Source organism: Canis lupus, chromosome 11, assembly GCF_048164855.1.
Source record: "Canis lupus baileyi chromosome 11, mCanLup2.hap1, whole genome shotgun sequence".
Lineage (NCBI taxonomy): Eukaryota > Metazoa > Chordata > Mammalia > Carnivora > Canidae > Canis > Canis lupus.
Window position 1 is genome coordinate 65,727,541 of NC_132848.1, and position 15,002 is coordinate 65,742,542.

Here is a 15,002-nt window from a genome sequence, read left to right on the forward strand (position 1 = left end):
TGTGAGAGAATTAACAATACTTCTTGTTTTCTTTAAGAATGGAAGAATATTGAAGTAGATTTCTAGCAGAGCAAAATCTGGATTTTTTTATTTTTTAGTTTAGTTTTATTTTTTATTATTTTAAAAAATAGGCTACACACCCAATGTGGGGCTTGAACTCAGAACCCTGAAGAGCAAGAGTTTCATGTTCTACAGTTTAAGCCAGCCAGGTGCCCCTCTATTTAAAAAAAAATATTTTATTGTAAGTATATACAGTTCACATACAATGTTGCATTAGTTTCAGATGTATAACATAGTGATTAGACATGTAGATACATTATGAAATGCTCACTATGATTAGTGTAGGCACCATCTTCATCATACACAGTTATTACAATATCATTGACTATTTCCTGTCTGCACATTTCATTCCCGTGACTTATTTTATAACTCTTTTGTTCATCTTCCCATTCTCTCCCCTCTAGCAGGCACCATTTTAACGTTTTGTATTTATGAGTCTGTTTCTGTTTTTCCTTTATTCATTTATTTTTTATTTTTAAAATTTTTTATTAATTTATTTTTTAGATGCCATATATAAGTGAATCATTTGGTATTTCTCATTCTCCATCTGACTTAGCTCACTCAGTATAATGCCCTCTAAGTCCATCCATGTTGCTACAAATGGCAAGATTTCCTTTTTTACAGCTGAGTAATACTCCTTTGTGTAGATAGCCTGCTTTATTCGCTCATCTATCTATGGATACTTAGGTTGCTTCTGTAGCATGGCAATTATAAATTGTGCCTCAGTAAAGATAGGGGTAAATCTTTTCATATTAATGTTTTTGTTTTCTTCAAGTAAATACCCAGAAGTAGAATTATTAAATCATATGGTATTTCTCATTTCAGTCTTTTTGAGGAATCCTCCATACTGTTTTTCCATGGTGGCTCCTCCAGTTAACATTCCCATCAACAGTGCATGATTTACGTTTCCCTCGTGATTAATGATGTTGAGCATCTTTTCATATGCTTGTTGTCATCTGTATGTCTTTGGAAAAATATCAATTCAGATCATCTCTGTCCATTTTTAAAATTGGGTTGTTCGGTTTTTTTGGTTGTTTTGAGTTCTTTGTGTATTTTCGATATTATCTCTTCTTTTCCCATTCAGTAGGTTGCATTTTCATTTTATTGATTTCCTTCACTGCATAAATTTTTTTTGGTTTATATGCTAGATATACTATATATATGTGTGTGTGTGTATGTATATATGTACACACACACACACTATATATATATATATATATATATATATATATATTGAGAGCAAGCAAAGAGGGGGAGAGGGAGAGAGATAAAGCAGGTTCTACTCTCAGTGCAGAACCCAAAACAGGGCTCAATCTCACGACTCTGAAACCATAACCTGATCTGAAATCAAGAGTGAGATGCTTAACCAACGTACCCACCCATGTACCCCTAATTTTGATTTTTTTAAAAAAATTTTAAAAGATTTATTTATTTATTCATGAGAGACAGAGATACAGAGACATAGGCAGAGGGAGCAGGAGGCTCCCTGTGGGGAGCCTGATGTGGGACTCGATCCTGGATCCCAGGACCGTGCCCTGAGCCAAAGGCAGACGCTCAACTGCTGAGCTATCCAGGCATCTCTTTAAAAACTTTAAAAAATTTTTGCTTTTGTTGTTCAAGTCTGAAGGGTCAGATCCAAAAATATTGCTAAGACAAATGTCCATGGCTTTACTGCACAAATTGTCTCCTAGGAGGTTTTTTTAAGTAAGTATGTATGTATGTATGTATTTATTTATTTATGAGAGACATAGAGAGAGAGAGGCAGAGACAGGCAGAGGGAGAAGCAGGCTCCATGCGGGGAGCCCGACGTGGGACTTGATCCCGGGACTCCAGGATCATGCCCTGGGCCAAAGGCAGGCACCAAACCGCTGAGCCACCCAGGGATCCCCATCTCCTAAGAGTTTTATGGTTTGGGGTCTCATATTTAGATCTTTAATCTATTTTGACTTTATTTTTTATATGGTATAATAGCATGGTCCAGTTTGGTTCTTGTATATGTAACTGTCCAATTTTCCCACTACCATTTATTAAGGAGATTCTCTTTTCCCCATTGTCTATTTTTGCCTTTGCCTCCTTTATCATAGATTAACTGACCATAGAGATGTGGGTTTATTTATGGGCTCTTTATCCTCTTCCATTAATCTATGTTTCTATTTTTGTGCCAGTACCATACTGTTTTGATTACCATAGTATAGTTGTGTGGCTTTATGGTATAGTTTGGAATCTGGGATTATGATACTTCCAGCTTTGTTCTTCTTTCTTGAGATTGTTTTTGCTCCTTGGGATCTTTTGTCATTCTGTAAAAATTTCAGGATTATTTTCTCTAGTTCTATGAAAAATACTGATAGTCTTATAGGGATTGCACTGACTCTACAGATTCCTTTGGGTAGTGTGAACACTTTAACAATATTATTCTTTTATTTATTTATTTTATTATTAGTTTTAAAGATTTTATTTATTCATGAGAGACAGAGAGAGAGAGGTAGAGCAGAGGGGAGAAGCAGGCTCCCAGAAGGAAGCCTGATGCAGGACTCAATCCCAGACCCCAGGATCATGACCTCAGCCAAAGGCAGACGCCCAACCACTGAGCCACCCAGGTGCCCCCCCCCCCAATATTATTCTTTTAATCCATGAGCATGGACTATTTTTCCATTTCTTTATGTCATCCTCAGTTTCACTCATCAGAGTCTTACAGCTTTTTCTTTTTTTTTCATTGTAAGTGTACTCTTTAATCCCCATACCCTATTTCTCTTATCTTCCCACCAAACTCCCCTCTGGTAACCATCTGTTTATTCTTTGTAGTTAAGAGTCTCTTTCTTGGCTTTTCTTTGCTCATTTGTTTTGTTCAAGTCTTTATTTAAATTCTGTGGAGTAATATTAACATATAGAGTAATACTGGTTTCAGGAGTAGAATTTAGTGATTCATCACTTATGTATAACACCCAGTGCTTGTTACATCAAGTGCCTTCTTTAATACCCATCACCCATTTAGCCCATCACTCACCCACCTCTCCCTATGTCTCTCCTTGGTTTGTTCTCTATAATTAAGAGTCTCTTATGGTTTGCTTCCCTCTTTTTCCCCCCTTCCTTATGTTTATCTGTTTTGTTTCTTAAAGTCTACATATGAGTGAAATCATATGGTAATTGTTCTTCTCTGACTTATTTCACTTAGCATTATTAGCTCTGTCTGTGTCATTGCAAATGGCAAGATTTCCTTCTTTTTGATGACTAATATTCCATTGTGTGTGTATCACCTCTTTTTTATCCATTCATCTATGAACTTGGGCTGCTTCCGTAGTTTGACTATTTTATTATTTAATTTTTTAATAAGATTTATTTATTGATTTTATAGAGAGAGCATGAAGGAGACGGGCAGAGGCAGAGGGAGAGAGTATCCAAAGCAGACTCTGTGCTTAGAGCAGAGCCCAATGAAGGGCTCCATTTCACCACCCTGAGATCATGATTCAAACCAAAACCAAGTCAGACACTCAACCAACTGTGCCACTAGTTTGGCTATTTTTAAAAAAGATTTTATTTATTTATTCATGAGAGACACAGAGAGGCAGAGAATAAGAGAGGCAGAGACACAGGCAGAGGGAGAAGCAGGCTCCATGCAGGGAGCCCGATGTGGGACTTGATCCTGGGATTCCAGGATCACGCCCTGAGCTGAAGGTGGCGCTAAACCGCTGAACCACCTGGGCTGCCCCTAGTTTGGCTATTTTAAATACTGCTGCAATTAACATAGGGGGTGCATGTATCCCTTTGAATTAGTGTTTTTGTATTTGGGGGTAAATACCCAGCAGTGCAATTCCTGGATCATAGGGGAGTTCTATTTTTTAACTTTTTAAAGAAGCTCCATGCTGTTTTCCACAATGGCTGCACCAGTTTGCATCCCCACCAACACTGCTTGAGGGTTCCTTTTTCTCCACATCCTCGCCGACACTTGTTGTTTCTTGCATTTTTGATTTTTAGCCATCCTGACAGATGTGAGGTGATACCTCATTGTGGATTTGATTTGTTGCCCTTAGGATGAGTTGAGCATCCTTTCATGTGTCTGCTGTTCATCTGTATGTCTTCTTTGGAGAAATGTCTGTTTATGTCTTCTGCCCATTTTTTAATTGGATTATGTATTTTTGGCGTGTTTAATTATATCAGTTCTTTTTTTTTTAAATTTTTTAATTTATTTATGATAGTCACAGAGAGAGAGAGAGAGAGAGGCAGAGACACAGGCAGAGGGAGAAGCAGGCTCCATGCACCGGGAGCCCGACGTGGGATTCGATCCCGGGTCTCCAGGATCGCGCCCTGGGCCAAAGGCAGGCGCCAAACCGCTGCGCCACCCAGGGATCCCTAATTGTATCAGTTCTGTAGATATTTTGTTTACCAACACTATATTGGATATGTCATTTGCAAATATCTTCTCCCATTCATTAGGTTACTTTTTCATTTTGTTTTTTTCCATCACCGTGCAGGAACTTTTTATTTTGATGAAGTCTCAGTAGTTTATTTTTGCTTTTATTTCCCTTGTCTCAGGAGACAGATCTTAAAAAACGTTGCTATGGCTGATGTCAAAGAACATCAAGGATTGTTCTCTCTGTGCTCTCTTCAAGGATTTTTATGGTTTCAGGTTCCACAGTTAGGTCCTTAATCCATTTTGAGTTTACTTTTGTGTGTGGTGAAAGAAAGTGGTTCAGTTTCATTCTTTTGTATGTTGCTGTCCATTTTTCCCAACACCCTTTGTTGGAGAGACTTTTTTCCAATGTATATTCATTCCTCCTTTGTCATTCCTTTAACTGACCATATAGTTGTGGGTTTATTTATGAGTTTTTAAAATTCTATTCCATTGATCCACTTTTATGGCAGTACCATACTGTTTTAATTGCTACCACTTTGTAATATAACTTGAAATCTGGAACTGTTACACCTCTCATTTTTCTTTATCAAGATTATTTTGGCTATTCAGGATATTTTGTGGTTCTATACAAATTTTAGGATTATTTGTTCTAGTTCTGTGAAAAATATTGTTGGTATTTTGGTAGGGATTGCATTTAATCTATAAATAGTTTTGGGTAGTATAGCCATTCTAGCAATATTTGTTCTTCCAATCCATGAGCATAGAATCTCTTTCCATTTTTGTGTGTGTGTCTTCAATTTCTTTCATCAACGCTTATAGTTTTAAGAGAACAGGTCTCGCAGCTCTTTAAGATACTGTTTTTGGTATAATTGTAGATGGAATTGTTTTCTTAATTTTACTTTCTGCTGCTTCATTATTAGTGTATAGGAATGGAGCAGGTTTTTGTATGTTGATTTTTATATCCTGCAACTTTACTGAATTCATTTATCAGTTTTATTAATTTTTTGATCGAGTCTTTAGGGTTTTTTATATATAGTCTCACATCATTTGCAAACAGAGTTTTACTTCTTCCTTACCAAATTGGGATGACTTTTATTTCTTTATGTTGTATAGTCACTGTGACTAGGGCTTCTAGTACTATTGTAAAGAGTGGTGAGAGTGGACATCCTTGTCTTGTTCCTGACCCTGGAGGACAGCTCTCACTTTTTCACCTTTGAGTATAATGTTGGCTGTGGGTTTTTCATATAAGGCCTTTATTCTGTTGAGATATGTCCCCGCTAGACTTACTTTGCAGAGGGTTTTTTATCATGACTCGATGTTGTACTTTGTCACATGTATTTTCTGCATTTCTTGAAGTGATCAGTTTTTTTATCCTTACGTATTGATGTGATCTTTAAAATATATTGTTGGATTTGGTTTGCTGACATTTTGTTGAGGACTTTGCATCTATGTTCATGTTCTTTTTTTGTGGTATCTTTATCTGGTTTTGGTATCAGGGTGATGCTAGCCTCAAAGAATGAATTTGGAAGTTTTCTTCTTGTGCTTTTTAGAATAGTTTAAGAAAAATGGCTATTAACTCTACTTTAAATGTTTGGGAGAGTTTGCCTATAAAGCTCTCTGGTCCTGAACTTGTGGTTTTTGGGAGTTTTTTGATTACTGATTCATTTCCATTGCTATGATTGGTATGTTCGAACTTTCTCTTTCTTCCATCTTTAGTTTTGGTAGGTTATATGTTCCTAGGAATTTATCTATTTCTTCAAAGTTATCTAATTTTTTGACATTCAGGTTTTCATAATATTGTTACAATTTTATTTCTGTAGTGTTGGTCATTATTCCTCCTCTTTCATTAGTAATTTTGTTTATTTGGGTCCTCTTTTTTTTTAAATCAATATCGCTAGAGCATTATTAATTCTCTTGTTCTTTTCAAAGAATGAACTCTTGGTTTCACTAATCTGTTGTATTATATTTTAGTCTCTATTTCATATATTTCTGCTCTAATCTCTATTATTTTCTTCTTTTTACTCACTGTAGGCTTTGTTTGTTCTTTTTCTAGTTCCTCTGGGTATAAAGTTAGATGGTTTGTTACAGATTATTCTTGTTTCTTGAGCAAGGCCTGTATCATCATAAACTGTCCTTTTAGAACTCCTTTTGCCACCTCCCAAAGATTTTGAACTGTTACATTTCCAATTTCATTCATTTCTAGGTATTTTTGGATTTCATACTTGACTACTTCATTGACCCATTGGTGGTTTATTAGTATGTTGTTTAGCCTCCACATGTTTTTTCCCCTGAGTTTTTTTTTTCTTGTGATTGATTTCTTGATTCATAACATTGAATGGTTGAAAAAAGATGCTTGATATGATTTTAGTCTTCTTAAATTTATTGAGACTTGTTTTGTGATCTAACATGATCTATCTTGGAAAATGTTTCATGTCCTCTTGAAAACAATGTTTTTCTATTGTTTTTGCTGGAATATTCTGTATGTACCTGTTAAGTCCATCTAGTCGAACCTGTTGTTGAGAGCCACTGCTTTCTTACTCATTTTCTGTTTGGATAATCTATTGATGTAAGTGGGGTGTTAAAGTTCCCTACTATTATTATATTATTGTCAATTTCTCTTTTTATTTCTGTTAATATTTGCTTTATATATTTAGGGCCTATGTTAGATTCATAGATATTTGCAATTGTTTGATCCCTTTGTTGGATTGATACCCTTATCATTATGTAATGCCCTTCTTTGTCTCTTATTACATTGTTTTAAAGTCTCTTTTGTCTGATAAAAGTATTATTTTTTCCTTTCCATTTGCATGATGTATCCCTTTGGTTTCATGTTGTATGTATCTTTAAATCTAAAATGAGTCCCTTGGGTGCCTGGCTGGCTCAGTTGATTAAACATTGAGCTCAGGTCTGAATCTCAGGATGGTGAGTTGGTGAGTTCAAGCACAACACAGGGCTCCATGCTGGGCATGAAGCTTACTAATAAATGAATGAATGAATAAATAAATAGTTTTTTTTAATTTAAAAATTATTTATTTTTTATTTTTATTACTTTTAAAAGATTTTATTTATTTATTCATGAGAGACAGACAGAGACAGAGAGAGAGAGACAGAGAGAGAGAGAGGCAGAGACACAGGCAGAGGGAGAAGTAGGCTCTCTGCAGAGAGCCCAGTGTGGGATTTGATCCCAGGACCCTGGGACCACGCCCTGAGCGAAAGGCAGATGCTCAACCACTGAGCCACCCAGGCATCTCTAGAGTGAGTTTCTTATAGACAGTGTATAGATTGGTCTTTCTTTTAAAATCTGTTCAGTCACTTCACTTCTTTTGATTGGACCCTTTAGTCCATTTACATTTTTAAATGATTACTGATAAGTATGAACTTATTGCTGTTTTGATAAATGTGTTGTGGTTGTTTTTGTAGTTCTCTGTTTATTCTCCTCTTGTTCTCTTTCCTGTGATTCAATGGCTATAGTGTCATGCTTGGCTTTCTTTCTCTTTATTTTCTTGTGTACCTATTACAGATTTTTGGTCATGGTTACCATGATGTTCATATATAACCTCTTATCTATATAGTAGTCCATCTTAAGCCGATGGTTACCTGTGTTTGAACACAACCTAAAAGCATTACATTTTTACTCCCCGCCTTCATGTTTTAAGTGTATGATGTCAAATTTACATCTTTTTATTTTGCATGTCTCAACTGATTTTTGTAGACATAGTTGATTTTACTACCTTTGCCTTTGAACCTTTGTAAGTAGCATTATAAGTGATTGCTATGTTTACTATATATTTGCTTTTACTAGTGAGACATTTTTTTTCTTCCATAATGTTCTGTTAGTTATGACCTTCCCTTTTCTACTTAATTTCTTTAACATTTATTGTACGGCCAGTTTAGTGGTAATTTAACGTTTGTTTGCCTGGAAAATGTTACATTGTTCCTTCAATTCTCAATGATAAACTTGCCAGGTGGAATGTTCTTGGTTGTACGTTTTTTTCCTTTCAGCGCTTTGAATATATCATGCCACTCTTCTCTGTCCTGCAGTTTCTGCTAAGAAATCAGCCAATAGTCTGATGAGGTATTGTACGTAAGTAATAGCTTTTCTCTCACTTCTTTTAGATTCTCTCCTTTTCTTAATTTTTGCTGTGTAATTATTATGTGCTTTAGTGTGGACCTTCTTGGTTCATCTTGTTTAAGTTTCTGTGTTTCCTGGATCTAGATGTTTGTTCCCTTCCCCAGGTTAGGGTAGTTTTCATCTATTATTTCTTCAAATAAGTTTTCTACATCTTTTCCTCTTTCTGTCCCTCTGGGATCACTGTAATGTGAATGTTAGTATGTGTAATGTTGTTCCAGAGGTCTCTTAACCTGTATTCATTTAAAAAATTCTATTATCTTTTTGTTGTTCATCTTGGATGGTTTTCTCTTTCAGATTGCTGATCTGTTCTTATGGATCCTCAATATGTTTTCAGTTCCCTCTAGGGTATTTTTCATTTCAGTTACTGTATTTTTCAGCCCTTACTGTTATCTTTTTCTTTCTTTTTTTTAACCCCAAGAATTTTGTTTTATTATAGTACATGAGCTGGACTGATGGGAAGGGGGTAGGTGTATGGGCAACCACTGCCTGGATTAGCATTGGATGCCCATCCCGATGACTATGAATGTGCCAAATGTGCCGCCACTCTGCATCATGGTTTTCCCGATGCCGCCCATCAGCTCCCAACCACGCATTCCAATCCTGAGACAGCAGAAGGTGCCAAAGAGCGCCCTGGCCACCATGCCCACTGCGCAACCCATCACAAAGCCCATCTTCATGCGGTCAAATCAGCTCAGCTGGGATTGTCCATAGGGCCCCACGGCCACTGGCATCTCGTTTGCAGCCTCGGTCGCTCAGTTCTCCCTTACTGTTTTTCTTATTAATATTTTATATCTTTGTTGATGTTGTCACTGAATTCATCCACTCCTCTCTCAAATCTGGTAAGCATCTTTACAAACACTACTTCAAACTCTTTATCAGTAGAATGCTTACCTATGTTTTGTTCAGTTCTTTTACTGTGTTTTGTCTTATTCTATTGTTTAGACTGTATTCTTCTGTGTTTATTTTGTCTGATTATCTGTGTTTGTTTCTGTGTATTATGTAGATTAGCTATGTCTCTTGGCCTTGAAAATAGTGACCTCATGTACAGGGTGTCCGGGGTACCCAGATATGCAATCCACTGCACCAGAACCAGGTGCTTCAGGAGTGTCTCCTTTGTGAGCCACATGCATCCTCCTGTTATGACTGGCCCACAAGTATTGTGGGCTTTCTGATGGCAGGGTCTGGGAGAGGGGGACTGGCTCCCAGTTTGGCTGACTGCAATGATTGGGTGTGCCTATTGCCAGCATACTGGTGAGCAGGGCAGTTCCCTGGCACAGATGGTAGAGAGGCCTGCCTGCTGCCGCTGAGGTGGTACTGGTTGGTGGGATTAGCCTCTGGCATAGCTGGCTGACAGTCTCTGCTATAACTGTTGTAGACTTGCTGGCCAATGGTGCTGGCCCTCCATACTGGGGCAGGAGACATTTTGGAGGGGTGCCTGTTAGGGTGGGCAGGTAAGATGGGGTGGGTCTTGTGGGGGAATGTTGGAGCTAGGTAACCAGTGCTAGCAAGTTAGATAGAGATTGTCAGTACTGTCTCTCACTAGTGTTGGGCTAGCTAGGATGGAGAGGGGCAATAATAATGATGTTCACTAGCAATTCCATTCCTAAGCACGTTATTATTAATCCCTGCCCCTCCAGCATGTGGCCTAAAATTAGTCAACAAATTTCCTCAACAGATTTCATGTAGAACCCAGGTGCTTTTCAAATTCCTATCTCTGTACTGGGTGTTAGCATGAATGCTACAGCTTGCTGGTTCTTTAAGAGTGGAATCTTAGTTCTGTAGCCCTTGGGTCTCCTGGAGTCAAGCTCTCTGCTGATTTTCAAAGCCCCTGAAGTTAAGCCCTGCTCATTTTCAAAGTCAGACATTATGGGGGCTTGTCCTACCAGCACAGATGCCCAGGGTAGGAAATAACTGATGTGGAGCTTGGTCCCCTTGCTCTACACTTTTGATATCCTACTTGCTTAGGGAGGAGCTCTACACTTTTGATATCCTACTTGCTTGTGGGTCACTGCACCAGGGTTTTGATTACTAGCCATGTCTCTATCCCTTCTACCTTTCTTGATGTGGCTTCCCCCCTCCCCTTATCTTTAGCTGTGGAAGAGCTAGTCTGTTAGTCTTTAGGTAATTTTTAGAGTGAGTTACACTATATGTAGTTGCAAACTTGATGTGTTCATGGAAGGAGGTGATTTCAGAATTCTATTTCACTGTCTTCCCAAACTCTCCAAAATGTGAGATTTTAAAGAATTGTGTTTCAATCCCCATGACTTTTTAAAAAAGCAAATTGATGTTACTTAACTAGGCTTATACTTCTAAGTTATTAAAATTTAGAAAAATTTTGGTACTTCTGAAATTTTGCTCTTTTTTGAAATTATTTTAAGGAGACAACCAATCTCAATGTACTTCTTTTAGAGCCTTCAAGTTCATATAATAAGATAAAACTCTGTGTTACATATATGTAAATTTAAAATAGATTCCATGCTAAGCTCACACTCCTGAGATAAAGACCTGAGCTGAGATCAAGAGTTGGACACTTAATGGACTGAGCCACCTAGGTGCCTCATATGTGCTTATTTAAAAAATTGTGATAAAATACACATAAACATAAAATTTATCATTGTAACCAGTTTTAAGTGTACAGTTTGGTAGTATTAAGGATATTCACATTTTTGTGTTACCAATCTTCAAGACTTTTTTTTATCTCGAAACCGAAACTCCATACCTGTTAAAACAGTTCTTGGTTTCCCTACCTCCCAGCCCCTGGCAACCACAGTCTATTTTCTGCTTCTGTGAATCTGACTACTCCAGATACCTCATATAAGTAGACTCACACAGCATTTCACTGGCTTATTTCACTTAGCATAATGTCTTCAAGGTTCATCCATGTTGTGTCATGTATCAACATTAAGACTAAACATGCTACTGTATATATACACCACATTTTGTTCATTTATTCATACTTTATTTGATACCTTGGTTATTTCCATCTTTTGGCTATTGTGAATAATTCTGCTTTGAACAGGGGTGTACAAATATTTGAATCTCTGCTTTATATTCTTTTGGGTATATGCCAGATGTGGAATTGCTGTATGGCAATTTTATTTTTAATTTTTTGAGGAACCACTGTACGTTTTCCAAAGTAGCTGCACCATTTTATATTATAATCAAGAATTCACGGGGATTCCAGTTTTTTCTATCCTTGCTGACACTTGTTTTTTTTTTTTTTTTTTTTTTAATTTTTATTTATTTATGGTAGTCACACAGAGAGAGAGAGAGGCAGAGACATAGGCAGAGGGAGAAGCAGGCTCCATGCACCGGGAGCCCGATGTGGGATTCGATCCCGGGTCTCCAGGATCGGGCCCTGGGCCAAAGGCAGGCGCTAAACCGCTGCGCCACCCAGGGATCCCATGTTTTTTTTTTTAACAATAGTCATTCTAATGTGGTGAAATAGTATCTCATTCTAGTTTTGATTTGCACTTCTCTAATAATTAATGATGTTGAATATCTTTTCATGTGATTATTGGCCATTTACTAACATTTAGAAAAATGTCTATTTAAGTTCTTTGCCCATTTTTAATAGGTCTTTTTTTTTTATTGCTGTTGTAGAAGTTCTTACCAGCTACATGATTGGCAAATATTTTCTCCTATTGCATAGGTTACTTTCTCACTCTGTTGATAGTATCTTTTGAGTTCCAAAGTTTTAAATATTGATGTTGTTCTATTTAATTTATTTTTACTTTTGTTGTCTGGATTTTTGGTGTCATATCCAAGAAATCATGGCCAAATCCAGCCTAATGAACTTTTCCCCCATGTTTCCTTCTAAGAGTTATGTTAAGACCGAATTTATATAATGTTTAGGTCTTCGATCCATTTTGAGTTGGTTTTTTTGTCTGGTGCAAGATAAAGGTTCAACTTCATTGTTTGGCATGTGGATATCCAGTTTTCCCAGCACCATTTGTTGAAGACTGTTCTTTGAATAGTCATAGTATTCTTATGGAAAATCATTTGATTATATATATAAGGGTATATTTCTGGGCTTACCATTCCATTGATCTGTGTGTCTATCTTTATATATTTTAAATAATATAATTAATATAGTTTTAGAATATAATATTACTTGCAAATTTAATAATTCTTATGTTTACTATTATATAGATAGTAAGAAAAAAGGAAAATATTAGTTTGGATTATTTGGCTTTTTAATGAACCAAAACCATTAAGAGATAGTTATTGCAAATGCAGTTTATTTTAGTAAAAGGCAGTGTCATAGGCAATATGAATTATTGTGGAAATTACTTGAGATCTGAGAATTTTGAAGAATAGTCAAAAAAGCTCACAGATCTATTCCTGAAGGAGAAACTGAACCTCTCAGTGCACAGGTGCTACCTAGCTGTTCTTGTCTATGCCAGTGTTCTCACTTTAGAGCTGTAGTGGTAGCTCATTCGTAGTCCTTTCAGTTTGTTGCTGAGCAGGAATATTAATGTATTGGAATAATTAATTAGCAAACTTCCCAGGTTCACAGTGTTTGGAAAACACAACATTTATAGATGGACGTAGTCAAGTATCTCTTGTATAATATAGTCTTACTACCATCTACACTTGGTTTTCTATATATTTGAGGTAATTTTTCCAGAGGCATGTGAAGTGGGGAAAATGGGTAATTTATCTAAGAATTAAACTTATTTAGTTTTCATTTAGGTAACTGGCAAACTTACTATCATTATCATTATTTAGGACAAAATAGTTTTATTTATATGTATATTTAATCTTGCTGCTTCATTTACATTTTTAATTTTTTGCATAGACTGTATCTATTTAGCATAGACTGTGTCTACTCACATAAGACCTAGAAATAAAACTGAACTTTTCTACCAGTCTCTCACGTCGTTGTGGAAGACAGTGGTGAAATGAATAAAAGGATATGGTAGGATCAGGAAATGTGGTTTGTATTTTTGGTTAATGACTATTTACTAGAAAATCTGGAGAAAGTGTTAGAATCTTGACAGAACCATATCTTTCTCAATAAATTTTTTCTTTAAAAACATTGGTTAACTTTTGATTACTGTGATAAAGGACAGGAATAGTAAAATGAAAATTTGCTGGTAACTCTACATCTCTTTTTAGTATGGCTCAGATACTATGTATTACTACATCTTTTCCAGAGCAGTAGCAAACTGAAAAATCTAATTTGAGTTTTACTTCCTTTCTTCGTCATACCGTCTGGTAGAGGTACAGATGAATAGGAAGCAGAGAGAAAAATCTGAAGTATAAAAGCCTTCAATCTAATTAACTTTTAACTATAATGTTTAAATATATAATTTACCTCATGTATGACATTTGAAAAAGATGTTGATTATTATAGACATTTAATGTTGTAAAATACATGCTATCTGCTAATGAATGGGTGTCAAGAACTGTGAAGGGTTTGAGAGTTTTACTGTACTTGTAAGCTAACAAGTTACGAAGTTAACAGTTTCATGCTGGTAGGAGACATGAGACTCCAGAGTCAGAAACAAAAGACAGTTTATTACTCATAGTAATAACAGCTGGAGTGTCAATTTTTGGTGGGGGGCATTGATTTCCAAGCACATTGCCACGGGGTGATATAAAGAGGGTCTGAGGATACCTGCACACTCAGTGGGCTATGTAAAAGATAGGAACTCTGAGCTCAGGGAGCTTTAAATCTTTTCAAGTGGGTGGGAAGTCTGACTGGCTTGGTCAGGGGAGCATGCAACTCTTGATCTTGGGGTAGTAAGTTTGAGCCCCACATTGGACATAGAGATTACTTACCAATAAAATCTTAACAAAAAAAGAAAACAAAGCTTTTCAATTGGCAGTAAGCATGCCTGACTTGTGCTTCAGAGGGAGATGGTATCTGGCTCCAAGGGGCATTGTTTGCCTCATGGCAAAAATTCAAGAGACCCATAGAAAATTATCTCCCAACAATGGGTCTGAGTGGAAATTTTTGCTTAATAATTATCTTATTCATAATGCAAATTAATAATGTAAACAAGATCACAAGAAATGTTTAAAATACTTGAGAGAACCAAGTTTAAATATTTTACTTTTTAAGCGCTTAATAATGTACAATTTAAGAAACTTCCAAAATTTTACATTATTGAAAATAAATTAAGGACTTTTACTTAGGTTCACTGCTGTTACACTACATGTTTTTGAAAGTAATAAAAGTTTACTGTGGGAATACTTTGAGTTTAAAACTCTTAAATAACTCATACTGTCTTTCCTCTTTTTAATCTGTATAGGGAGATTTTAATCTGTATCATGCCATGAAAAAGTTTAGATGTGAAAAATAGAGGTTTTTTTTTTAAGTAAAAAGAAAGTTTCTTATTGTTTACACCAAGCCAAAGTGAACCATTCTGAGAGAACCACCATCTCCAATTTCCTGAAAGTAAACAAATAAAAACAATTAAAATCATGTTGAAGTAGAGAACAAACAATAAT

At 36.2% G+C, this 15,002-nt stretch overlaps 1 protein-coding gene and 1 pseudogene across 11 annotated transcripts in view; both read right to left on the reverse strand.

Moving 5' to 3' along the window:
* Positions 1-8,964: 8,964 nt before the first annotated feature.
* Positions 8,965-9,274, reverse strand: LOC140642318 (reactive oxygen species modulator 1 pseudogene; annotated as a pseudogene).
* A 4,772-nt stretch (positions 9,275-14,046) lies between these two features.
* The window catches only part of WDPCP (WD repeat containing planar cell polarity effector), a 429,099-nt gene continuing 428,143 nt past the window's right edge, over positions 14,047-15,002 (reverse strand). For all 11 annotated transcript variants that reach the window (XM_072768570.1, XM_072768566.1, XM_072768568.1 and 8 more), the window contains one exon: positions 14,047-14,943. In XM_072768570.1, coding sequence (XP_072624671.1) covers positions 14,893-14,943 — 51 coding nt within the window. In that variant the 3' untranslated portion in view covers positions 14,047-14,892. The remainder of the gene's footprint in view (positions 14,944-15,002) is intronic.